We start from the raw sequence: 27,478 nt of genomic DNA on the forward strand, positions 1-27,478 counted from the left end.
ACGGTATCACCCCATCACCATTTAATTTAGAAATGGAAGCAAGACTGATGGCAGCAGTAGTTCTCTGTCACCATGACTCTGACCTTTGTATGATTTCTTAGAACAAATCAAATTTATTATATATTACTGTCTCTATGTAACATGTTTGTGGACATAAGAAGGCACTTTCTTCCTGGGAATGACAGGATGCAGCCTGATTTTAGTCCTTTTTAAACCTTTTTTGAATCATGAACAAATTTTAAATGACGCAATCTTTTACAGGTTTATGTAGAATATAATGAGGGCTGACAGTTCCTGTTCCTGAGGTTCAAACCAGGCTATTTGATTGTTTTGTGATAACTTCTTTAGCAGAGTATATTGAAACAAAATCAGCAGTTGGAATGGCAGCTTAAGTATACTTCTAAAAACTAGCTAAGCCATTAACAGCGCGAGAGTTCTGTTTCCCTGTATAAAAGCATTAGTGATGGTTCATCACTGGCAAACACTGAGGTAACACTAATAAACTATAAGTGAGGAATAATCTCAAAGCGAATACCATTTTGTTTTGTTTTCCTACATAGTCTGAGTTTATGGAATATTCTTTCCTAGGGCCCTATCCCAGTCTCTTCCCTACTTACATCCATGCTTGATCAGGTGATGATCCCAGTTATCACTACTCATTTGGTACTGCTTCTTGCACAGTCAACATTTGTGGCAGTGCTCCATTGGACAGCATCAAAACCAGAATGCAGATAAAGAGGAACTGGGAATGTTACCTCTCTTTCCTCTCTCAGTCCAGAATGTGTAGGCTAATCAGAACTGTCTTTCTACTTTGCTCAAGAAAACAAGAATCTTCTAGGTTCATTGAATGTTTCCACCCCTTCTATCACTATATGTCTTGTGATAAGAATACTGATTTAATGGCACTTACCACTTAATTTATGTCTACAAGACCTTGTCAGAAGCCAGGACTTTTAGAGGCAGAGATGCTGTAGACTCTCAACAAGTCTAAAATCTCTGTCAGTGGCAGTTTGGGACAGATTCCTTGGACTTGCTTAGGCTACCATTTTAAAGTTGCTGTAATAATACCTATTTGTAGCTGATGCAGTGCCTTCAGGATGAGTCAATAGATATGTCTACTTGAAAGTCACCTATGGAGATACTTTTTCAAAAGTGAAAATCAAATAGACAGTGTCAGTGAACTGAAGCTATGACAGTGCTTGCATTGCTTAGATATCAGTGTGTATCCTTTTCTCTTTGTTGTTAATTTCATCTACAGCTAGTAGAATAAGATGGAGAGTCACTTGCATTGCTTTTTGAGAACAGAATTACTCAAAGCTTCTGTAGGGTAATCCTCCAGCATGTAGTTTATTTCAGAGCTATGTTCTAAGCAAAACTGCTCAGAAATGGCTTGTAAACAAAAGCACTGACTAAAGAGAACAAAATATGTTTAAAGGCTGAAATTGTTTGGGTTTTGAAAGTTTTTAACAACAAGGAAAAATATAATCACCTAAACAGTAGGTAATGGCTCTGCTAGGATTATTTTGAAAATCTGACGCAGAACAAATTGATCTAGCCTTCAGAAGTAGGATAAAGATGCCAATAAAATATCTGAGATAGTACTGAATTTTAGATACAGTGCAGAAACTGTATAAAAAAAATCCAAGACACACTCCATCTGTGTAAAATACAATATGATGACTTAATATAATTGGTCATTTCTCATTTGTGTTAAATACATTTACCATCATATTCATACACACTGTATTACTTTTATCTAAAAATGATAAAAAAACCACCAGGGGCATACTTTACATACATTATTAAATTTAATCATACAATCTCATCCAGGCATTGGGCATTCTCTTAATGCATTTTATTGCACTTTACATTTCTGTAACTAGACAATAATATCTATCATGTCCTTATATACAAACCATCAGGAGTTAGAACCAGCTTACAGTCTTCCACTCCCCAGTTCACAAGATATCTTTACGATTGTCTCTTTAAAGTGAGAGGAATTTTGGAAACTGTGCAAGAAGTTTTTGGGTAGATGTGAACAAGCTAAACTGTAGCAAAAATGTTAATTCCCCTTAGTGTATTCGCAAAACTTCTGCCTAGAATTTCCTTTTTTATAATTATTTGCTACTAGACCAAAACTGGCCAAACACTTAACCATGTCTTTGGCACTCAAGTCACACAGAACCTGGGACTGTGAACAAATTTAATGTATAAAGCTGCTACTGCCAGTAATATAGCTGCAGTGGAACTTGGCTCCACTAGTTAATGAAAAGTATTCTGCTATGAAAATGGAAATACGCAAATCACATACCTCCTGCAGACTGATTTCTCATTGTGCCTAATCTGATCACTTCTCCAAAACACAACTACAATTTGTTCATTTTTACAGAGCGCTTGTTGGAACAACAGATACACACTCATCATAACTATTCAAAAAAAGTTAAAAACCAAAGACAATTGCAGACAAAAATAATCTGCCTTACCTCTCTCCACTTGCACTAAAGCTGTATGAGCAGTACCTGGGATTATTGCTAGTTTGATCATATGTTTTTCAGATACATCCTAAGATATGCATTTAAAACATGCTTTCAAGCTATTTCCAACATGTTGTAGGAACAGGCTAGGCACACTCTGAACAGATACCGGTGATCCAGCTCTTCAGCACTTAGCTTATGCTCTACCTTTTGCTCTACCTTTTGCATGCTTTTCAAACTTTTTCTGATAAAGTGGTTGCTTCATTCATGGTTTCCTAAGTAAACTTCACTAGAAAGGAAGGGTAAAATAAAATCCTTCTATAGAGAAGCAGTACTTCTAAAGAACATTTGATATGTCTTATTATGAATGGTCATCAACACAGAGCCAGTTACCTTTATCACTATCTACAAAGAGCACAAATAAATGCAGGTTAAAAACCCATTCTCTAACATGAGTAGAGGGCTTGTGGCTGGTAGTTTTTACTTTATATAGATGATTCTTAGGAAAGTTGAAGGGCCTTAGGGGAAAAAAAAAAAAAAGATATGCATGCTTGGTGTTTTCATTTACAATGTTCAATGTGAAAACAAAGCGATGTTATTTTAGTGAACAGAAAATCAAAAAAGATAAAACATGAACTTTTTGTCTAGCAATTCTGGTGTAACCTGCCGTAGTTAATGGAGACATTGTTGATTTAACATAAATTTAATTGAAACCAGATACTAGCCCAAGCCATTTTAGAATTCCCACATCTTTCACACTTTTTTTTTTTTTTTTTTGGAACACTGCCTGGCCACATTAGTGACAAGATAAGGACTGAACAAGTTGTAAAGGCTTCATTTCTGTCCATGCTGGACCACTGCTCTCCAGAGTTTAGAACAGTGCTTATTTAACATGAGCATGTGTGTGTGTACGCATGTTTGCTGAAGTGGGATGGGGATGGTGGAGGGGCAATATTGCTAAATTTGTTAAACAGGATTTTTCTCGCCTGTCTGCTATGACTTCTCTGGTACGCTGAGCAAAGAAGTGGAAAAACTCTAGCTGCCTCCTAGAGTTTTACCTGTATTTTTAAGAGGGAACATCATAGAATTACTTGTCAGTTTATAAGACTGTCCTTAGCCCAGTAATGTAGCAACAGGACATGGAGTGACCCTACCAAATGATGGTAGATTAGATACTAGGTAGAAATTGTCTACCATGATGACAGCGAGGCACTGGTACTGGTTGCCCAGATAAGTTGTTGATGCCCCGTTCCTGGAAGTATCCAAGGACAGGCTGGATGGAGCTTTGAGCAGCGTGATCTAGTGAGTGGCAATGCTGCCCACAGCAGTGGGACTAGAACTAGACAATCGTTAAGGTCCATTCCAACCCAAGTCATTCTGTGATTCCAACAGAGATGAGAGCTGAGATTTAGTTTCCTGTAATCCTTAAAAGAATATTAAAAATTCAACCTACTATTAGCACCAAAAATAAATAAACACTGCTCAGCAACACTTCAGTCAGCAAATGCAATTGAATGCTTTTTACTGTCCACATGCTTGCAAAAACTAACAGTGTTCTATTTGCAAAATGTCAGTCTTCCTTCCCATTAGGATAATATACTTGATCCTTCTGGCTGGACAGTTGGCGATGGTTTTATTCGAAATGTCGTAGATGATTGTACAGAGATTGGACATAGGTGAAGACACACATGGGATCTGGCTTGTGGCCCATCATCATCATGTCATCCACTTCTATCAGACGATCACAGTGAGCCATTTTCCTGTAGTAATAATAAAACAGATTCAGCAAATCAAGAGTTAAAGCCAAAGACTGTAACTACTTCCAAGATTCATTTGCTGCTCTGAGTTGAGCATCACTGAGGCACATAAGAAATCCTGTGATTTATCAACAACAGTGAAATGGTCAGTCTGAGATCAGATTTTGGAGACTGTTATTTTTGTGATCATGGAAAATAATTGTTCTTTCCTGCTTTTCCTCTATACTGTGATCTGCAGGGTCATTGTCCCATGTTTCTGTGCCATGTAATACAATCTCATTCCTCCGCCCAAGTCTTAGTAAACAGGGCAAAATGAGTTTGTAAATTATGAGTTTTTCTGCTTATTAAATAGAAAACTTCTAAAGAATGAACAAACACAAGAAGAGATCAGATGTGCTCATTAAGAGCCAAAGTGGCTGTAGGTTCTTTCTGTTCTCTTTCCACTACCCCTACATGAGCACCTTGGGCAACAATCTGAGATGACCATCATGTTGGAGAGCACAAGTCTAACAGAACTGGAACAATGTGAAGAAAAAGAAAGATCTGCTGAAGCCTAGGATTAAAAATCTCAAAGATTTTGTTTAACCTAGAAAGGTTAGTCATTTGGGCTCCTGAGTTCACATTAAGGTTAACAGCAGTAATTGAGAAAGGAGCCTTTTCTGTCAATAAGAGAACAGTTTAGAGGCCATCTCAGCTAAGGAGAAGTAAGTAATTTCTGTAGATATTTCTTACCCAGTGTCTCTTGAATTTTCCCTATACTTATCGTCAGATAGAAATCAAGGTAAAAGCATACTTCATCTTTGAGAGCTATGTATAGTGTATGGAGTAACCACCTGAAAATGCTGTAGTATCATTTTTAACTCAGTGATGTGTGAGAAAATTTGTGTGCGCATATGTATGTAAAAGACTCTGATTCCCAAATTATGTAAATCATTTGCCAGGTGTATATTGGACAGACAATATTATGCTAGGAGTTTCAAATCTGGAAGACCCCCACAGCTTCAGCACGGTCGTAACAGTGTTTGGAGCTGTATGAGAACTTGCAGCAATGTATCCCCACATCCCATCAGTATTTGAAAAGAGCATATTGAACCCAGATGCATAACACATGGAGTGGTCTTACTATTACACAAGCAAGCAAAACAACAAGAAAAAAACATGTTGATACAAGGTCAGAAAAGCTGGCTTTTCCTTTTGTTGTTAAACAAAACAATGAGACAGCTGAGACATTCCCACTCATGACAATTTTAACAACCATTAATTGCTGCTTCAAAAAAGGACAGTATGATTGAGAGTATTAGAAAAGTCCATTTCACAAAAAGGCAGTTATCAGGTTAAGAATGAGAAGCTATCAACCTTGATCAAACTCTACTTATACTGAATTCAACCTTCTTCTAATTCTTACTCAACCAAAGCAACACACAATTAGAGGCAAATGGTTCCACAAAGGGCAAATTGCATCTAACCTGGTGGTATTCTGTGATAGAGTGACTACATCATTTGACAAAGGAAGAGCAACTGATGTCATCTACCTTGACTTCTGCAAGGCAGTTGATGCAACAGAGGGAAAGAATGCCATCCAGAAGGACCTGGACAAGCTTGAGACATGGGCCAATGTGAACTAAATGAGGCTGAACAATTCGAAGTACAAGGTGCTGCACTTTGTCTGGGGCAATCCCAAACATGAGTGCAGACTGGGAGAAGAGCTCATTAAGAGCAGCCATGAAGAGAAGGACTTGGGGGCTCTGATGGATGAAAAGCTCAACGTGAGCCAGCAGTGTGCACTTGCAGCCCAGAAGGTCAACTGTATCCTGGATGCCTCAAAAAGAAGTAGCGGCCAGCAGTGCAAAGGATGCAATTGTCCTCCTCTACTTTGCCCTTGTGAGGCACCATCTGAAGTAACCATGTTCAAGCTTGAGGCCCCCAGCACAAGAAATATGTGGAGCTGTTGGAGGGGATCCAAGGAGGCCACCAAGAATTTCAGAGAGCTAAAGCATCTCACCTATGAAGAAAAGCTGATGGAGCTGATGTTGTTCAGTCTGGAGAAGACTCTGAGGAGACCACATTGCAGCTTTCTGGTACTTAAAGAGGGCTTATAAAAAAGAGAGCACTGTTTTACTTGGACAGATAGTGATAGAAGGAGGTAGAATGGTTCTAAACTAAGAGAAGGGAGATTTATGTAAGGTATTAGGAGGAAATTTTTTAGTTAGAGGGTGGTGAGTGACTGGAACAGGTTGTCCATAGAAGTTGTGGTTGCCCCATCCCTGGAGGCATTCAAGGTCAGGTTGGTGGGGCTGTAAGCAGACTGATCTCATGGCTGGCATTTCTTCTTATGGCAGGGGGAGGTGGAACTAGATGATCTTTAAGGTCCCTTGCAACTTGAGCCATTTTATGATTCCATTAACCCTATCACTACACTCAATTCCAAAAGTTAATTTGCTTGCTCCTTCCTCTTCAAGGGTTACAGGTTTTCCCAGAGATGTTTCATATATTAAAATGCCTGAGATTCAAATCGGGTTTCAGGCAAGTGGGATTGGAAAAGAAGCTACAAGTTGGATGTCTAGTTGCAGTGGGCTGTCAGTAAAAGTTGGATGCATTGTGCTCTACTAACTCCATTTTCTTTCTTATGATTGACATGGACAAATCCATTAAGATATCTTAATTACTTAAAAAGCAAAATGAAAAAAAAAAAAACAAAACAAAACATTAAAAAAATCAAAAAACCCAAAACAACCTTTTCTCCCCCAGTAAATTAAAAAATAAAAATAAAAAAAACAGAGAGAAGTAGAATGGAGCAGTATGTGCTTAACTCATTAGCCTGTTTTCTCAAGTTTACCTAAGGCTGACTTGAAGTAACTGCAACTACATTTTTCCAATTTAAATGACATGTTTATGTTATAGCAATTGCAGTGCTAAATTGCACAATTACACTGAAATCTTAAGATCACAGAATCACAGAATTGTAGGGGTTGGAAGGGACCTCTAGAGATCGAGTCCAACCCCCCTGCCAAAGCAGGCTTCCTACACCATGTCACACAGGTAGGCATCCAGGCGGGTCTTGAATATCTCCAGAGAAGGAGACTCCACCACCTCCCTGTGCAGCCTGTTCCAGTGCTCCGTCACCCTCACCGTAAAGAAGTTCTTGCGCACATTCGTGCGGGGCTTTCTATGTTCCAGCTTATGTCCATTTCCCCTTGTCCCATCTCCACGTACCACTGAAAAGAGTGGCACATGCCACTGCCTCACCACTATGGCCCCCACACCTCAGATATTTATAAGCCTGGATTAGACCCTCTCTCAGTCATCTTTTCTCAAGGCTAAACAGACCCAGTTCCCTAAGTCTCTCCTCATAGGGGAGATGCTCCAGGCCCTTCACCATCTTTGTGGCCCTCCGCTGGACTCTTTCCAAGAGATCCCTGTGTTTTTTGTACTGGGGAGCCCAGAACTGGACACAATATTCCAGATGAGGCCTCACCAGGGCAGAGTAGAGGGGGAGGATCACCTCCCTCGACCTGCTGGCTACGCTCTTTTTAATGCACCCCAGAATGCCATTGGCCTTTTTGGCTACAAGGGCACACTGCTGGCCCTTGGCCAACTTGTTGTCCACCAGATGCCCAGGTCCCTCTCAGCAGAGCTCCTCTCCAGCAGGTTTTCCCCCAGCCTGTACTGGTGCATGCAGTTCTTCCTCCGTAGATGTAAGACTCTACACTTGCTTTTGTTGAACCTCATTCGGTTCAGATGATCTGCAGTTGTTTGCCTAAACAGAGAACCACACAATAGAATTCTTCACATCTCTAGAAATTTAAGTTTTACATCAACTATAGCACTGTTTGCCTCTCTCTTATTCTTTATAAATTAACTTCCCATGCTTGCAATTCATCTTTTATGAACACTGGAAAGAAGTCACTTTATAATGCACTTCAGACCTGTTAACTTTGAACATGTTGCAGAACAATAAAGAGATAAGACACAGGGTTTTCACTAGTACTGCAGTTTCTGTTTCTCTCCATTACAACACCTGATCTTTCATAATGGTATACATGGTCCTAACAATGCTGAAGAAGCCAAAGCTTTGTTCCTGTTACTTTCAGAAGGGGAGAGAGGAAATGCTATCTTAACTGGTACACACTGATCTGTAGCAAAAGAAACATCTGTGGGAACATATCTATCTTTGCAGTTGAGTACACAGTCAGATCAATTCTGACCTTAATGAAAAGTTAGTCTCCACTTCATGTGGTCAGAAGAATACTGCAGTGCCCCAATCAGTAATCCATCATATACATAACATTTTTATGCTAGTTATCACCAGAATAATTTTTTCCCTAAGTGATACATAAAAGAGATACAGAATAAATCTTTGCTGCAAACTGAGGAGTAATTTGAACTTATTTGTATTACTTCCTATTACATACTATTCAAATACATTCACAAAGCTGAACTGAATTTCTCTGAGCACCATTTTCTACAGATGCAAACCTCTGTAATTCTGCATAAGTAGAATTTGTTAATGCTAGTCCATGTGAAAGATTAACTGTCATTGATATTAAAACCCATACAAAAATTAAGATACATGATAAATGAAGTGACAGCCTGATAATTGAATAACTTTCCTCCCTGTTAATAGTCTTTTGCAGACCTAAGCAAAAATCAATGTAATATACACCAAAATGTGGCTTCTAATCAGCATCCAATTCTGCATTCCTTGGCCACAGAGAAGCTAATGGAGAAACTAAACTGCTCAATTAAGAAATGCAAGGACACAGAAGTCATACTGCACACCCATGGCAACGTAAAACCACAACAGAGACAGTAAATGTCTAAAATGCACCTTAATCTACAGGTTGCAACTTCCTTTTTCTGGAAACCATTCAAACAACTCAACATAGATCATTTAAGATAGAAGAATGAAAGTCTCAATTACCAACATACAGCCATCCAGTAGGTTGTTAACAATTACTTCTGTCATGCAATCTGTTCTGTTTATTTTGTGTTTCTAGCGGGCTGGGCTATGTTCATTCTGGGTTTTGTCTTGTGTAAGTCCCAGAAAATACTGTTGGGTATTGGGTAGGTGGTGTCTGTATACAGACATATATATGGGTGGAGTCAGGGAGGTCACGAGTATCTGATAGGGGTGATCACATGTACCAGTATATAGGGTTTGTGGTGTGGCATTATATTTGGACCTTTGGCGTTACACACTGTGTGTGAGTCCCATCTTCCCCATGCACGGAGGCACGGTACTTTCACTCAGCAGCCTTGATTTGTTGCCGGATCAGGAGGTGACAAATACAAATCTGTAAGGTTTAGGAACTTTCCAGATAGTCATTTACTGAAATAATATTCTGTCAGTAAAATATACTTGCCAGGGCTGTTTTCCTTTAAAAGCAGCATCCTATTGTAAAGCAGTTCTTACCAGTACACACTACCAAATCTTGGAAGGCAAGCATGCACAGCAGATAGTAATGAGGCATCTTGAAGTACAAGTGAAAGCTGTGAATTTTTACATCTTTATAGAGCACAACTGAAATCCAGTGACTGCACTTATGCTCATACGACATACTGGAAAAAACAAACAAACAGTAATGCATACCACAAATGTAAGGACAAAACAGGAAAGAATGAGCAGCAGCAGAGTTAGGGACTCCACAGAGTTTTTGAAGCTAATGGCTTTGTGCAGTACTAGTCCCATTAGCAATATCATCTGTGGTAAAATGCAGTGGGTGAAACCTACTGCTAACAGAGGCTGCAGCAGTCACATGTTCTAGCAGTTGCTTCTAGGATCACAGAAGTGAAAAAGACGAACTGAAGTACCACCCAAAGACTGTGAAAGATCGGAACATGGGACTCCAGTCATCTACACTGTGCCTGGCAAAACCACATTTGATCTTAGATTGCTGTTCTGTGCATTCTTTGTACAGAGCTTTATTTTTTAGCACATCACACTTAAGCTAGTGATGTAGGATCTACGGAAAGAATGATTAAACTCTTCACTGCTGTCCAACTTCATGCAACTTGAAGTGGAAGCACTTCACAGAGATTTAAGGTGATACTCACTCAGCCATGGTGAAAGCCAGCTCAAAGTTCTGCTTGCGGTTAGCTGGATCAAGCTTATTATAATCAAAAGATTCAGGAAAGAAAGAATGTACAAGAGCACAGAATGCCATCCCATCATTCCAACTTGAGGAGAAGTTCTGAAGATCAATGTGCTGTTGTGATGAAAAACACACATTAACACAGGGCTGGAGAACAGGAGAGAGCAGTTGCTTTTGCTCACTGCACTTTTCTGTCCTGCTCGCCCACTGACGCGAGTACAGGCTTTGTGTTTTTCTTTCCCTCTGCACATATCTAATACATGAATTGTATTCTGAGAAGAAAGAGCATGCTCAGTAATGAAAGCCTCTTGCCTGACACGTCCAGATACAAAGCAAACACACACTCAATGTCCCTGATCCCAAAACCTACTAACATACTGTGAAGAATCTTGTGAAACTTAGTGAGCTCTGGAGCAGGCCCAGTGTACCAGCTCAGTGTCTATGTACAGTGAGAGCACTGCTTATGCCTATGAAGTATTTATAATTGAAGAATTGTTCACCTTGTGATAATAAGTAATACTGGATAAAGACCTGCTTACTTCGTGCTCAGTAAGGCCTAATTCATTGCTTGTTTATTACACCGATTAGTAGAAATACAGGAAGAATTAGGCCTACTGCAGACCCTGATTATTAGAACTAATGCTTATTGTTATTTTCAACTGCCAAAATGAAACAAAATCTACTTAGGTTCTCCGCTAGTGTTGCTTTCCCATCATATAAAATTTGAACCCCAACTCTCCTCTTAAACAACTAACAGTCATATTCACTAGCTCTGCTGAAGAATACTGTAATATAGCACATTTTACAAAGAGCTGAAAAAACATGCATTACTGGGGGGAAAAAAAAAAACAAAACTGGAAATTTTTTCTCTTTCCCCTTGAAACTGCTTTGGGAATTATGGCTTAGGGCCAGGTAAAATTAACGAAATTTCAGCAACTGAATTCTCTTATCTATTGTGATGTTGTCTTACAAAATTTTGCTTACTAACATGCTGTGATCTCAAATATTTAATATAAATTCTCTTATCTAAAAATCAGAAGATAATAATTTGGTCTTCTGTGTAGTCAAAGTGAGACAGGTTCTACATACTGGAAAAATACTAATCAGACTCAATGTGATGAGAATGCAAAAAAAGTCTGCATCTAAGAAAAACATGTGTGTATAGCAAAGTCCAAATATGTATCCACAAAAATGTCATCTTCCAGACCAAATGTTTCAATGCTTTGAGAGATATACAAAATCTCATTCATGCAATGACTGTCCATACAGCATCTTACATGATCTCAAAACACTGTGACTCTGGGGGAAGTTAACTCACTGTCTAGCACTTTTTACATTCAGTTTTTTAGTGGGTTCTTCTGAAAAACAGAGATAGAAGTGTGAACAGAGATAGAAGGCTTCACCTTGTATCCTATGGTTTTTGAGCGACACCAGTCTAACAAAATTTGTTTAATGCTGCTTGCGCTGGCAACCCCAAAACTCTGCGATCTCTTCAGCTTAGCTCTGGATTGCCCTTTTCCTCTGAAAAATCAACAGAGACCAGATTAAATTACATTCTAGAATAACTTAAACCTGTTTGTCAGCAACATGCATGCAACCTTGCCCAGGTCACTGTTCAGGTGATATCTGAGAAACATGTGGCTAAAACTTCAACCTCCTGGTTCTGCTAGAAAAACTGATTTTCATTTCACCGAAGCCAGGATTTTGAGTGCTCTTCTGTTTAAATCATGCCCTTATCACGATGCTTAAAAGAGTAGTCCTTGTTTTTCTTCCTTAACAAAAGACAACAGAAGGTTCTCAGTCTCTGATTTTAATTACAGAGAAGACATCTTTCACAACAATCTTTCCCAATAAAAGTCATCAGCTTCTTCAGCTAAACAACTTCAGAGATAGAAATCTGTACCTGTAAATTTCCAGGGCTCAATTTGTGATGTCAGAAAACCTACACATTACCTTATAGCTCCCCAAGCTCAAAATTCTACACAGTTGTCCTCTGCTAGCAACAATTAACAAATTAGTTTCCCATAAAGAGATCCATTCAGGAGATGTAAGAAAGTGACATACTTTCCACTGTCTTGCTCGAATTTCTCAAAAAGTGCTTTCCTGGCCTGTGTTCCTGTAGTTCGTGGAAGTGTCTGAGACCGCACCAGTTCTCGCCTCCTTTCAACTTGACGATGTATAGTAGGAGGAGAGGAGTGAGGCTTGGGTGTCACACCACAATAACTGTCAGTTGCACTGGAGGAAAATTAAAGGATGTGGTTAAAGAAAAAAAAAAAAAAAAAAAAAGTAGCACTCTGCAGTGCCAGCAGTCAGCATAAATACCCAATACTGCCTGTCAAAACAGCAATTTCAAGAGGATGTGAATGAGTCAAAAGCAATTTAAGTGAAGGTTAAAGTTTTATTGATAGACAACAGCAGCCAAATACAGAAGGTTCTAAGGTACTTTTAGGAATGAGACAGTTAGCCAAGCCACAAAGGCTTTACAGCCCTGAGTAGAAGAACAGCATTACCTTTAAGGAAACAGGCAAACTTAAGCAAAAGTTGTGGAAACACAGGAATACTAAATCCCTTTAACTTGCAACTCTTGGTTTCCCAGAGGATTTAATTCACATTTTAAAAATAAACTTGAACAGTATTTCAGGAAGAAGCTTTGAAAATTTTAGTTATAATACACAGAATCCTTAGCACATCACTGTTGTTTCACTGACTCCAACTTGAAAATTTGATTAAGGCCATATCTCCTGACAGCAAGATCTGCAAGGTGCTTGCTATATCAAATGTTGGAACTAACTTGGAAGAAACGTTATGTCAAAATCTGGATGACTTTCAATGTACACACAAACTCAACTTAAGAGATTACATTGGCTGTTCTCCCTCTTTTCTTGATGGATGTTTTGCGTGCCAAGAGTGCCTGGACATGGCTGTAGTAGTTGCTATACCATGTAACACTATACTAACTGTGACTCTGTTATTTAAAAAAATGTACATAATAGCCTTTTGTTTGTTTATTTGTTTGTTTGTTTTTAAAGATGGCTGAAAGTCTGTATTCTGCGATGCATTTATCTACAAACCAAACTCTAGTCTAGCCAAACTATGGATGTTTGATGGCAGTCATTTGCTGGTTTTCAAAATGTAAGTCCAAAGCAGAAACTGACACACCTGGCTATTTTTAAAAGTGTTTCCTAAGGGCCTGATATCTCGCTTCCCCTAATAAAAATCTACCACAGAGTAGTATAGTGCTAGTAGCACAATAAAAATAATAATAATAATTTAAAAAAAAAAAAAAAGTGAAATCCAAAATTAAGTCTGCTTTTAGCAAAAGGTTGACTGTTGGTTTTTGTTATCTTTCCCTCTTTCCTTCCCATCTCTGCTCCACAAATCTCACAGGAAGGCTCACAACCTTTAATGCATTTAAATTACAGCATCTGGGATTCACCTTTCAGCAGGATACCTCATCAAGAACATACAAAACACAGTGGCCTAACAAAACATCAGGATAAATGCTTACCTTTCACTACTTGCCTCACAGCTTGCAGAAGAGACAGATGTGGCATTCACTGTACAAAAAACCAAAACAAACAAACAAACAAAAACCTAGGATGTATCAATGTTGAAACATTTTTCTCTCCTCTACTCATACTTTTTCAAATCATTTCCTGGTAAGACAGTCATGCACTGCTTCTCACCACAGTAAGAAGTAACAGGCCTCTGTCTAGGTCCCATTATAAGCTAACAAGCCAAAAAGATTTTCCCCAGGGATTTATTCCCTCTGCAACACTGTTGTACTGCAGCTAAGATTGTGTTAACAGGCCAGAAAAGACTGTGAGAAAATGCCTTAGATAAAACTGTGTTGGGAACATTGGATCCTTCTAGGCCCTCATGCAGATCTCAGAGGAGGGCATTCTGCCATGGATATTTCACTGGAAGGAGAGAAGCATGCTACAGCTTAGTTTGCAACAGTCATTTTGGCATACCTAAGCCATATTGGGAAGTCTACCACAACTGACAGCATAGTTTAAATTACCTGATCATAATTTACACTAGGAACGTTTCTAATTTTAAAGTAGAACAGACTCCAAAGGTGGCTCAAAACCAGCCTTGCATCTTCCTCTTCCCTCTTTTGAGGTTACATCTTTTGTGCTAGATTCTGGCTAGGCACCACAAATGTGGAATAATTGAGTGACTTGTCCAGATTTAACACACTAAAGCCAAAACGTTTTTTTGCAAGGCCAGAAGTCATTTATTGAAGGCTTCTTATATAGACAAAGATGAAAGACTGACATCTTAGAAGCAATTCAACCTAATTGCTGTCCAAATCACTCTAGGGCATTTAGGTTAGGGCATTTCGTCTTTTTACACATTTAGACATGCAGACTACTTACTCTTCTTCTGCTGAGGTAAATTTTGCTATAAAATCCTGGGCCCACTACCTTCCAGCTGCCATCAGCTTGCATTCAGTCACATTTTTCACCTGATGAGTTGAAACATTCACCAGCGAAACTGCATTCTGACCTACTTTTCTGGCACCTATTGTTTCCACTGTAGAGAATGCCTAACAGTACACATGTACACCACTGTGCAAGTACAGGTAGTGCTCCCTTGCTTTGAACTGATGGAGAGCCCAAAAAACTAGAACAAGGATCCATGATACCCAGGAAATCAAATCTGCATGCAGTCTTGTTTGTGATTTTAATACTGTCATGTACCTATTAAATGGAACTAGATGCTCAGATCTGAATCCCCCAGATATGGAACATGGAATCCATCTCAATATGCTTTGCATAAGGATACACTGGTGGGAACACTCACCTCCACTGGCAGATGAAGTCATTGTTCTCACTGAAACAGAAAAAAAGAAACAAAAAGCAACAAAGGAAGGCTTTCCTACATTCTTATCTTGAATAAGGTAAAATTTGAAAGATGAACTTGCAAAGAATCTGTTTCTCGTTGGCAATTCCATCCGATCTATCTATATAGTTTCTGATCAATTAAACATCACCAACACTATACACACTTGATAATTTGTCTTTTGCCTAAAGACAAAATATCTGACTACAAATCAAATGACATGAGCTTTTTTTTTAAAAAAAATTGAACTTACAGATAAAATTCTGAAATAACTCTTTGTCTACATGTCAGTCTGCTGTCAGTCATTCCTCCCTCCAAACAATTTTTAAACCCATTAGCAAATACTCACTTCTTAAGATACTTCTTCAGTAACTAGTACTAGAAAATTGGTTGCACTGTGAACTCAATTATACTAGGCAACAAAAATTCTCAGAAGATGTGACATTATAAACTCAGCATCCAACTAGGACCCACAGTATTACAAATCAGAGTATCCCATTATGGAAGGGAAAGCCATAGAAGCAAGGTTACGTAATTACCTCTAGGTCACAGGACAATCTCCATGTCCCTAGTTCCTTGAAGTAACTTGAAGTAATGAAATGAAACAGAGCTTCAGAAAACAGTGTTTTTGTGTTGTTTTGTTTTTTTCTGTTGTTGTTGTTTTGATTTTTGTTTTAAATCCCTATATTTTACCTGACGGATGGGAAGTTTTCAGTGCCATCTCATTTTTGCTCTGGTTTTGTCCGAGCAGGCCAGTGGATGCATTAGTTGTTCCTGCAGAATGGATGGCTTCTCCTGAAAATTTCTCTGATACTCTGGTTACTGCAGTAACGGGAAGGTGGGGCATCTGTAAGGTCATTGCAGGAGCATGGGCCTCAGGGGAAGAGTCTGACGCATAAAAAGAAGTCAGTTCATGAGAGACTTTTGCCTGACCTGGTGAATAAAAGAAAAGCAGAAATGAACAAAATCTACTTACACACTTGTAAAAAAAATTACAAACAAATTTCCATGTGACAACTTTATTTTACAAGTCAATTGAAGTATTCTGCCTAGTTCTCCCCTGGGACATTATATCACTTGCAGCACTCTGCAGAAATTGAAGTACAGTCCTGGTACCTGTCCTACAAGACACCCAGCAAGAACAGCCTTTTCAGATTATTAATTCACTAGTACCTATATTTGGCAAGCTCCTCCTCTTCCTCTGTGCAACCCAATCACATGATGCAGATTAGAAATCAGTGTCCTTGTTATTTTCTTAGTTCCACAAAATGCTGGGTGCCTCAGTTTTCTCTAAAATATAGAAAAGAAGCACTGCCCCCACTGAAGGATTATTGAAATAGATTGGCAATCTGCAAAATGTTTAGAGATGTAATGCTATAATGGAACCCAGAATAACAGATCTTATTATCGGGGGGGCACTGAGATAATGGTCTCCAATTTATGAAACACCACGGTACATGCTTAACAGTAAAGTTGAACACTGAAAGTTAGACTCCTAATTAGAAAATAATTGGAAATAATTAGGAATTATTTCCTAATTAGGAAATTTTGTGCTGCAGCACAAAATCCATCCTGAAACCATTTTAGATTTTAATGGTTCCAATATCCAAAAGCTGCTCTATGATTGCCAGAATCAGGTATTTTTTTTTAAAGTAATCCTTCATTTCTTGTCCTGTTCCTACCTGATGAAGACTGATGCCCATTTTCAATGATGGAAGAACTAAAAACTCTTCTGAACTCAGGTTTGTGGTGATCATCCAGGTCTACGCTCTGTCAGAACAGAAAATGGACACAACTAAATTGCAAACTGCATCAGAAGTTAGAGGATTATCCAGAAACCCCAGCCAAGAACAGGCCTTTCTTTACTAGTGATTGTGATACAGGATGGGAGAAATTATTTCATTCCAAAGGCCAGAACTTGAAAACTGAACACTGGCAATGTAGGACATGTATCAGTCCTCACATACTTGTCCCAACAGGCCCCATACAGCGAGAAGGGATCTTCCACTTCAGTTAGATAAAGCTATTGATATACATTGTGATCGTCATAAACTGAAGACCCTGTCTAATAGTTGAGAGACAAGGGAAACATGAAATTTGTAACTCCAGATCAAATCTTCCTGGTCTACCTCTTTTATTTCATCAGAAAGTCTGAGAGGTCTGGTGTTAAAGTAACAAGAATCTAAAACTTTCTTACAAGCAAAAACACTATTAGCTCCACTGGTTTTTGTGGGACATCTTCCATTAAGACACCTCTTGAAAGAGGGATTTTCATAAAAGCAAGCTCCTCAGTCACTTCTCTGCACTTTGCATACAGAGATTACTGATACTTTGGAAATGGGGAAAGGTGAGATGTGCAAGGGAAGACAATCAAGGCCGCTAGACATTAGTAAGAGCTGCACCACCTTTACTCCTCAATTCTACTAGAGCAGAAAGACGTTGTCAGTTAATGGGAGTATTCTGTAATACTCCCATTACAAAACCCCACAGCCTGAAGAAGCCTTGAGCAGCATTAGAAAAGCTTTTTCACATGGAGTAATCTCTGAAGAAAAACTGTAGAAGACTTTTCAGAAAACCTTATTTTGATGCAAACCTGGATTAAAAAATTGACAGCAGGGAAAACAACTCTACCTTTGTAGTCTCAGCAGGTGTTCACACTATATCACAATAAAACAACAACAGAACAGGAAAAGAAAAAAAAAAAAAATCACCTAAATGAGGATTCAGGCAAATTTGGAATGCCACTGTTCCAACAAGACACTTCTGGGAATTGCAAGAGAATAATAAGTAAACAGAATGACCAGACTTCCTTTATCAAATACAGGAGTTGAGACGGCTTCATAGTATACAGTGCAAGGTGCCTTCTGGAGCACTTAATCTGTCTGCTTGCATACCCCAGGTCTTTGTGTCTCATGCAGTTACTCCTGCACTGTTGAGTGACACCAGGTGCCCAGATACCAATTAATGTTTGTTTAGATCTTCTAAGTGATCCCAGCCAGCTTGGCAATCACTCTGTTGCTTTCCCCATAGCAGGCTGTTTCTCTGCAGATGTCCTTCCAGCAGTCTGTCAGCACTGAAGAGAGACTCTTCTGATAGTATCAAAATAGAACATGCTTGTTTTAATTTTAGTCCTCCTTGTTCACAAAGGCATCAAGTTGAACCACAAACACTGCAGAAAGATTCCAAGTGATTGTGCTCCTACAAGCATGTGAGATTTGCTCATCAGAAAAGGCCAGAACTCATCCTTTCTAATAATCACTACTGGCAAGTAGAAGGATTGCAAGAGATTACAAACAGCAACAAATTGTTCAACAAAGGATAAATACTCAGTCGTGTAGCTACAGCTCCATTATTCTGCTTTAAAATTCATCCTTAAAACATAACTTCACGCAGAGGGTGGTGACACACTGAAACAGGCTGCCCAGAGAGGCTGTGGATGCCCCCTCCCTGGAGGCATTCAAGGCCAGGCTGGATGTGGCTCTGGGTAGCCTGGTCTGGTGGTTGGCAACCCTGCCCACAGCAGGGGGGTTGAAACTAGATGAGCATTGTGATCCTTTTCAACCCAGGCCATTCTATGATTACCTATCTGTAACTGATATCTTTGCAAAAGCAGTACTCAGTATTTGGCCTGGTTAAAGAGACAAATTAAAGTCTGGCATCAAAATACCAGAAAGACCAACTGCTGTTATTCACAGTTGCTAACAACTAACACATAAATGCACACTTTTTTTGTTTGGCTTAATAGCTGCATATTCAACTAGTAGACCGGAATACTGTGTACCATGCTTGTAAGCAGTGCTGTGTTCTACATCTGCTCACCTGTTTATGTGATTATTCTGTCATTCTCTTATTGCAGATAAACCTTCAGGCATTTCCTCATGACATATGTGGAGCTATAAGCTATATCACCTGTTTTCATCACACATTAAAAACAAACAAACAAACAAAAAACAACACAAAACACATGGGAAAGCAATCGTGCGGTTGATGAAACATTCTAGGGAAAGAGTATCAAATTATGGAGGGCGCACAGTGAGGGCAAAAAGCAACCTGCTTTCTTCTCATCACGGAGAAGCAGGGAGGAGTCTTCTATTGAAACCATTTTGGCCATTGTCCATTGTAACAGGCTGAGGCAGAAACCTAGACTAGCCACACCTTTCCCAAGCAGACCTCCCAAAGAACATTAGAGATGCCCTTATCTTTGACCATGGAGAATTCTAGACTCTGGAAGTCCCCTTAGGGGCTGAGGGTGGGTATCATGGCTGCAAACACGCCCAGCTCCACAAACGTTTTGAGCAAGTAGCCAGGTTGCAAGAGGAAGTACCAGACAGTGTAGTATCCAGGAATCAGAAAGAGATTGAAGGGTGGTATTGTGAACTGACACAAGCTGACCAGCAGCCCCTAGGTCTTTGAAAGGGAAAGAAACTAAACTAAACTAGCTTCCAACCTTGAAGAGACATACTGCAATAATACTAACAAGAAAAGGAGGATCAGTCCTTAATTTTCGCTTTCAGAAGAAGGAGGAGTTTCCCCCCCTGCTCCCACGGTGCCCCTACACAACAAATATGAGCCTCTGAGGTTGGAAAAAGGAGGAGGCATGGATAGTGGTCAACACCCAAGAAGGAACAACCAATTTAATTTGGTCCAACCAAGCATCCTTATTAGAACCAGTGACACCAAAGGGTGGCAAATGACGTTAATAATCAGGGACTTCTTGCTGAAAGGCACAGAATCATTTGCCATTTGGACAGTCTCTCCAGCACGTTTTGCTGTCTGCCAGGGGCCCACATTTGTGATACTGAGAGGCTACTGTCAGCAGTAAAGCTGGAGGACTTCTATCCACTCTCTCAAGTGGTGTCACATGAGGTTGCAACACAGAAACCACAAAATGTTAAGAGACTTTAGGTTCCCAGAAAGATGTTGAAGGGATCAGGAATGCAGGCAGTGTTGCTGCCAGTTGAAGACCTTGACCTATGCTCTGCCAAGATTGTGGGTGCACTTTCTCATTTTATTTCCTGAGCATTACTGCTAAAATACAGAGCCTCTCTCCAATTCCAGGCCTCCTTTTTCCTCTGCTTCCCTTGTATCAGATCTACCAACTGTGCAACCACAGAGCAAGTTGCATCAGCTCAGAAATCAAATAAAAGAATAAACCCATTTGTTATAAAAACCCACTAGTTTTCCATGAGATCCTGTTTCCTCACAGTTACGTTATTAGATTGCATTGGAAGCAAGCAATCATATATATGATATCAATATGACTATGTGTTGAAGCAGCAACAGACTGTAGCTAGACTGAATTAAACACAGCAAACTTGAACCCTAAGCACTGACACATGCCCCTCACCAAGACTTATTGTGAGCACAGAGAGCACCTAGAGGACTACAGACAGACCTCACCTGTCTTCATCTGGACAAAAGCACAAGACATTTGATTACATGATCTTAACCCTGTACAGCTATCAGAGAAGCTAGCTCCCATAACTTCTGCCACCACCTCCTCAGTTTTGTGCATTAATTGGTCTGGGATTGATTTTACCTCAGTGATAGGAGTCTTCTTGCTGAAAATAAGGTGCTCGTAACAGCATAATGCCAATTTGCCTCAGTCTCAGAGCTACTGCAGTTTATCATTCAGTAATTATTTGAAAAACACTTGAATGCAGCTCTTACTTCGCTTTGTTTGTATGTGAAATACAATCCAGCAGCACCTGGAAACTTTCCCCCAGAATAGAATATCTTTGTACCAGGCAATGTGCATAATGACAGCAGACAGTGATCAGACTCTGCCAAAGAAAGACTGCAGCATGAAAAGAAAGGGAGACAGAGGCACATAAAGTTATTGTCGTGTACCACGACTGTATAGAATACCACAAAAAGATATTGTGGTTCACAAAAGCTACAAATACCACTGGCAGCAGTGTGTTAATCTGCTCCCCACACTGAAAGAAGTGGCAGAAGGCAGGCACAACTCCCTCTGGAATTTTCTTTCCCCGTTCTGCAACTTTTAAAATTCTCCCCAACCTTCGATGTGTTACAGAGCTACATTTTCATTATTCATATATTTATCTCTTTACTCTGCAGCTTATTCAGCACCCTGCCTTGACTGAAGGAAGGGGAAAAAGAAGGGAAAGACAATTCAGTCAAGGACAATCAACAGACAGCATGTTTTTGAAGGTAAAGCACATAGTTTTTCTAGTTTCAACACCGTCAGCTTTTGGAATTAAATGATGTTTCCTCAGCTTTGAGGGAAGTTGCCAACTAAAGTCTCCTATCAGGCATTCAGGCATTTCAATCCTTGGAAATCAGCAGACTGTTTACATAACAGACTCATCATGGGTAAGGAACAAATTCAAGTTACCACCTTTAATCTTAAACTTTTCCAGACTTTGGAGCTCACAGAGATAAATCCTATAATCTATGTGTACAGCTTCTCTAGAGATCACACCATGAAAGGAAGTGCTGACTAATTCTTACTGACTCATCATGACAAGTGCAGTTTACTAGCCTGATTCAAGGTGAGAGTAAATGGACAGAGGAGGCTTAAGTTCAGGGTAGGAACACTTGATTAGAAAAAAAGTGGAAATGTACCATCTCTCTTTATCTATCTATAAACCAAACTGATCTAGATCCAGCCTGATAATAATTTGGGCTGACATGTACATAGACCTTTTAATCACAGATATTTACATGAGACTGCAACTCAACAACTTAGTGTCTTCAAATGAGCAGGACCCAAGCAACTGTAATTCTCCTGCTTCCTTTATCAGTCAAGATTATTTGGAGCTCCAAACTTCAGATTTGATCAGAACTTTTCAGAACTCTGCCACAATTTTCACATTTAAAAAAATGAAAAACTAAGCATCAGGGAGAAATAGGGGAACACCTCTCATTCACTAAAACCTGTCCTCTAACCTTAGATTTCAGCAGCCATTGTATCCAACAGATAAACCCTTTCCAACACCACAAACAAACACTGACTGCAACTGGCAAATTCTATTTTAGCTGCTAACGGTACTGGTACCTCTAACTCTGTGCTGTTCTCCCCATTTTTCACAGAAGATATGCAAAGCCAGCTGCTGAGAATGACATCACAGATAACTAGCAGTGAAAGTTTTGACCAAAAATTATCAGAAACAATAGTACAGAACTAATGACCAGTCAGGAGATGTAACTGACAAAATGAAACACGATCCTTACTGTGCTGCAAATGAACGTGCTGCAAATTATTGTGCAGTTAGAACAGAGCTCAGAATATTGTGCTTCTACACACAATAAGAATTCACAGTCAAGTTTATACTGTATTTCCTTGCAGACACAAAAAAGGACAGAACAGAGCAGAACAATCCAGTAGGAAGGGACCTACAAAGATCACTGAGTCCAAAAACAAGTCTTGTATTGAAGCTATTCTCAAATCTTTTGCCAAAATAAAGACAGTATACCATAAAAGCAGAGAATCATTTGGAAATAAACATCTTCAAATAGAGAAAAAGAAAGCAAAGTCCTTTTCTTTCCCCTTGACAGAAATCACTGGAACAAATTAGTACTACTTGTAAAGTAATGTTGATTTTATCCTTTTTTTTTTTTTTTTTTTTTTTTTTTAACACTACAATTTGCTTGACACCATCCAAACCAAACAGAACATATTAAAATGGTGTTCTTGTCTTACGCAAGATTGTCTCTACTGTGTAAGCATTATTTGATATATAAAAGTATCTCCTTTAAAAACATAACCATAACTAGAAATCACATCCAGTTTGCAGAATGATTAACTCAAAATCCTGCTCAATCCATGTAGTTCCAGCTCCTGAACTTGTGCTATCCTATAACCTTACATGAACCTTCTGGCTCCAATGATTATGGAAGGAGAGGAGAGGAGAGGAGAGGAGAGGAGAGGAGAGGAGAGGAGAGGAGAGGAGAGGAGAGGAGAGGAGAGGAGAGGAGAGGAGAGGAGAGGAGAGGAGAGGAGAGGAGAGGAGAGGAGAGGAGAGGAGAGGAGAGGAGAGGAGAGGAGAGGAGAGGAGAGGAGAGGAGAGGAGAGGAGAGGAGAGGAGAGGAAGAGAAATCTGTGTGCCAAAAGTGTTGCATAAATGCTTTAAGAAAAATTAACTCAGAAGGCAAAAACTAATCCCAATTTTTACATATCATAATTTTAAAGCAACCCCAATAGTTCTGACATGGCTACTGTCCGTACTGGATTTGGGCGATCCCTCTCAGCTCAACAGCTATAATCTAAAGAACATTCCACAGAGCAACTTTTAAACATTTTGATTATTTGTTTTTAAAGAGATAGAAGATCTTATCTCTATCTAGCTTCAGTAATTCAGACTTTTCAGAAAGATCTACTTAGCTGAAGTCGAAGTCAAGAAATAAACAGAAAATTAAGGATCTAGCTGTAGCAACTGAACAAGTGGGTTTACTATAGCATTGCAAGTACAAAAAGTGATTCTCCTTTCATTATTAAAATTTCTAATCCATCCATATCCCTCGATGGAAAAGGAAAGATGAGCAATTGTCCATGTACGATCTCTTGGAAGAACAGGGCAAATAAGACTACCAGTGTAACAACCTTGGCTGCAAATAACCACCTGATACTAAAACTAACAAATTACTGTTACTTTTTGAACCATCCTGCTCTGTCAGTCAGACGCTGAAATGTCCACAAAGACAATAAAAACAAAACAAAACAAAACAACATACCACAGAAAGGGAAAAAGAAGAGAAACAAACAAACAAACAAACAAAAATGGAGCAAACATGAAGAACACACTCCCTTCCCCACTCTACACCCCCAAAGTAGCCTTCCCCAATACGTGGAGGGCCCTGTTCGTGGGTACAAGATAAATCTCGGGCAGATAACACAAATCCTTTGTAACACTGTCACTGCTGTGTCACCTGGAGGAAATGGGGGCTAACAACAAATGGTTATCTTGCTAGTCTAGCCCACTTGCTGGACAGAAAGGCAACTGACTCCATCTAAATAAGCACATAGGCTGTTGTATATCACATTTCAAGGACGGTGTAGAAGAGACTAGCCAAAGATTTAAAAGGAGATTTGTGTCCTTACTTTTGAATTATGCTCAGAACTCCTTGGGCACATTTTCTTCTCAATTACTTGAAAAGTAATCTAGCAGTGTTAGAAAATAACAGTTCACACAATAAAGACACCCAGAATCTCCAATACCTGATCTTCACTCTGAGAAAGAAACTCCTATCCAGAGTATTTTGATGGAAGTGTTGAAGGGAACAGAACTCAACTACTTATTGGGATAAGAACTACATCAACAACACACTTAAAAGAAAGCAAACCAATAAGGAGCAAAAGAGCACATCTTATTTGCTGCTATTTCCAGAAACGTATTAGTTGCTTCTTCTATCTCAGATTTATATAAGCATTTACTGTGGATGGAAGACTCATCAATTTTTATCACAACCACTAATTTATCTAAAAGCAAACACAGTGTCATTTATGGTACTCTGCTTCAAGTGCTTCTGTTGCATGAACAGAAATTTCAGACAATTCAGGGAATACTTTCATTACCACGGAGAAACTGGGTGACCAGCGCAGTGATCCTTAGTCATTTGAATACAGCCACATTATGGCCTTAATCAGAAAAATGATGTAGTTCCTGCATGCATTTGGTGTGTGTAGCTCTAGCTGCATCTTCTGTGGTTCTCAGTACTGAGATTCCTTTTCAGTCAGCTATGCTAGCCCCGGAAGCCATCCATCCTTGTGGGGAAAATTGTTGGGAGAACACTGGGGAACTACCAGTATTTAAGTGATCTTCCCTGAACCCTCCCTGAGCCATCCCTGAAGAATGTTCCAACCAAAACAAAAGCACTTTCTGTGTCTTAGCCTAGACTGATATCTAAAGCTGGATAATGACATAGCCTCGATGCAAAGCTTATCACAGAGCATGGAGTGCACACTACAGGCAGACAGTGGCAATGGAGAAGATGAGTTGTGTGAGACACCACTTCTTCTACTTTCCTCTCTTGCAATATAAGTAAATACAGCTGGCTCCATGGAGGAAAAAAACAAAACAAAACAAAAGAAACAAACAAAAGATCCAGAAGTTCTGTGAGCTGTTTATCTTAGTCTTTTTGGAGAAAAGGCAGCAGCTGCTATAACAGTGTTGGAATAGTACAGCACATGGCAGATTTGCCTTTTCATTTGGTCAGCTGTGGTCCATTCTTTTGGATTGGTGGGAAGTAAAAGAGCTGGAATATTATACAGACTCTACTCAATCGCAACCAAAATCACTTCAAATTAGTTTAATTTCCAAGCTTTTACTTTTCATCCCCAAGGCCTGGATAGCCAGTCCCACAACTTTCCAGGTTCCAAGTCTTGCAAGAGATATCTTAATATTACGTGAAATAGGCTGTCAGCTTTGAAAGCTAGTTCTCTAATATCATGTAGTTTTATATAACAATCACCATGTACTGTCTGGGGGCACTCTTTTGGCATCAAGGATTGTACAGGAACTTTCAGCTTCTTCCACAGAACCAGATGCACTGGAAAAATATTACACAAAGCTCAGTACCATATGAGCTTCCCACTAACTGAGCTTTCCATGCACCATGCTATAAGGCTTCACATCACAGGAACAGTTGTACTACTGGGAAGAACATCTCTGTGGTAATTTAGGTCATGGAGACCATGACAGCTTGCATGGGATGTACCTCTCTAGGATGGAGCCATAGTACTTGTATGGGAAACTGTTGATCACAGACTGAACCTCTGATTGACCACCTGAGGCAAGCAATGAGTCAGTTGCGGGAGCACAGGAGAAGGTAATTCAGCTGTGTTACTGGAAGGGGTGGAGTCTGGCTCCACCTCTCCTAGATCCCATTTAAGAGTTAACTGCCACTGAGGAAGGATCTCTTTCTCTGGAGATTGCTTCTTTGTGGAGTTTACTGTGAGCCTTCAACACTGGTGAGTGTTTCCATTTATTATAGATTATCTTTCCATCATAATAATGTCTCTCAACAAAACATCTGTTTATATCTTTGTTTACTTATTGACTGCACAGTAGCACAGCACTTCTGCCTCAAAACTGTAACACTTCAGTACACTAAGTCTCTATGTTAGGTAAGAACATTACTGACTGATATGTGTATGCTGAGCTTTTCTCCTTTATGAGCTTGGTAACTGACAAATAGCAATGCTGGCAAACAGATCCTCCTGAGTGTGGAAAGGATATACAGAGATTCACCTACACGTAGATACTGATAGCTGAGATTGCTATGACTTCTTACTTCTAACCACACCAAACAGAGATTGTGACCGCTCTAAGCAAGGTCTCAGTTTGGTCAAGTAGCACTATAATCAGAAATGTCTCCAGATGGTAGAATGGTCAAGGCCATTTCTCTAAGCATCTTCCAAAAGCTCATAAATATTCACTGCACAAGAGGTGCTCCATGTAAACATTCCCCCATGCTACCATACAGCTCAGCTTAGGAGCATCCACTCACATAGGTGCTCGTGCATCCTCATGACTCTCCCTTCTTTGCCTCCCCAGCCATAGTCAGCACTTACTTGGCTCCGACCAGACGCTGCGAGCTTCGCAAGGGTGGAGAACCTGTCTCCAGAAAAAGCTGGCACTGGAGAGCTGGGTTCCACAGCCGGAGGGCTCCTCTCTGCCTCGTCCTGCCGCTCTTGCGGCAGCCCCGCCGACCGGCTCAGGGCCTCCACCTGCCGAGCCAGCCGCTCCAGCTGCACACGCAGGCGCTGGTTCTCCTGCTGCAGCTCTGAGACGGTGCGTGCCAGTGGGCTAGCGAGGCGCAGCACTTCATCCACCTGCCGGCTCACGCCTTGCTTGAACACCTGAATATCCACGTGGATCTCCCGGACAGCGCCCCGTAGCGTGTCTTCATAGCGCCCCAACGCCTCGCATACCGTCTTTGCTTCGCGGCCGTTCAGGTTGTCGATCTCGCTGGACATGGTGTTCACGGCCCGCAGACTCTGCGGTGCGGCCGGATAGGGGCGGGGGGGGGGGGGGGAATCTGGAGCCAACGGCTGCAGACTCTCGACCAGATCTTCTCTCCCTGCCGCTACCACCTGCTCGTCCCCTCAGAGTGCACACAATACCTCCCCTTAGCCGTCCTTAGGCCCAGCCCCCACATCGGCCTGCCCCCACGGCTGCCGGAGCCCGGTTCGCTCCCGTAATGCGGACACAAAGCTCCACAGCGCGTGCGGGGCGCCCGGCGGGATCACCGCGACAGTGCCGCGCCGTAGCGGGGCAACCAGACCAGGAGCTGAGTGACTGCCCAGAGCCAGCCAGCAGTGTGTGTGCGCCCTCAGAGGAGA

At 40.3% G+C, this 27,478-nt stretch overlaps 2 protein-coding genes across 2 annotated transcripts in view; one reads left to right on the forward strand and one right to left on the reverse strand.

Annotated features, from left to right (window-relative positions):
* The window catches only part of FBXO39 (F-box protein 39), a 33,167-nt gene extending 11,772 nt beyond the window's left edge, over positions 1-21,395 (forward strand). The window contains 2 exon segments of the mRNA XM_072353755.1: positions 21,253-21,351; positions 21,354-21,395. Coding sequence (XP_072209856.1) covers positions 21,253-21,351; positions 21,354-21,395 — 141 coding nt within the window.
* On the reverse strand, positions 1,698-27,478 carry SMTNL2 (smoothelin like 2). The gene is made up of 9 exons (XM_072353754.1): positions 26,708-27,478; positions 16,854-16,941; positions 15,865-16,104; positions 15,133-15,162; positions 13,832-13,880; positions 12,388-12,558; positions 11,727-11,844; positions 10,286-10,437; positions 1,698-4,234 (listed from the first exon to the last, which is right to left on the reverse strand). Exons 1-9 carry the CDS (start codon positions 27,110-27,112, stop codon positions 4,108-4,110), a joined length of 1,380 nt encoding a protein of 459 aa, XP_072209855.1. The 5' UTR covers positions 27,113-27,478; the 3' UTR covers positions 1,698-4,107.

The sequence above is a fragment of the Excalfactoria chinensis genome, chromosome 19 (assembly GCF_039878825.1).
Source record: "Excalfactoria chinensis isolate bCotChi1 chromosome 19, bCotChi1.hap2, whole genome shotgun sequence".
In the NCBI taxonomy this organism is placed as follows: Eukaryota; Metazoa; Chordata; class Aves; order Galliformes; family Phasianidae; genus Excalfactoria; species Excalfactoria chinensis.

What these genes read in the sequence shown, in the direction of transcription:
- SMTNL2 (XM_072353754.1), bottom strand. Translation starts at nt 27,112, where the DNA reads ATGTCCAGCGAGATCGACAACCTGAACGGCCGCGAAGCAAAGACGGTA. An exon ending in TTCGAGCAAGACAGTGGAAA is followed by an intron (nt 11,845 to 12,387) that starts GTATGTCACTTT and finishes TTGATTTTTCAG; the next exon opens with AGGAAAAGGGCAATCCAGAG. An exon ending in CTGGCTTTCACCATGGCTGA is followed by an intron (nt 4,235 to 10,285) that starts GTGAGTATCACC and finishes TTATTACTACAG; the next exon opens with GAAAATGGCTCACTGTGATC.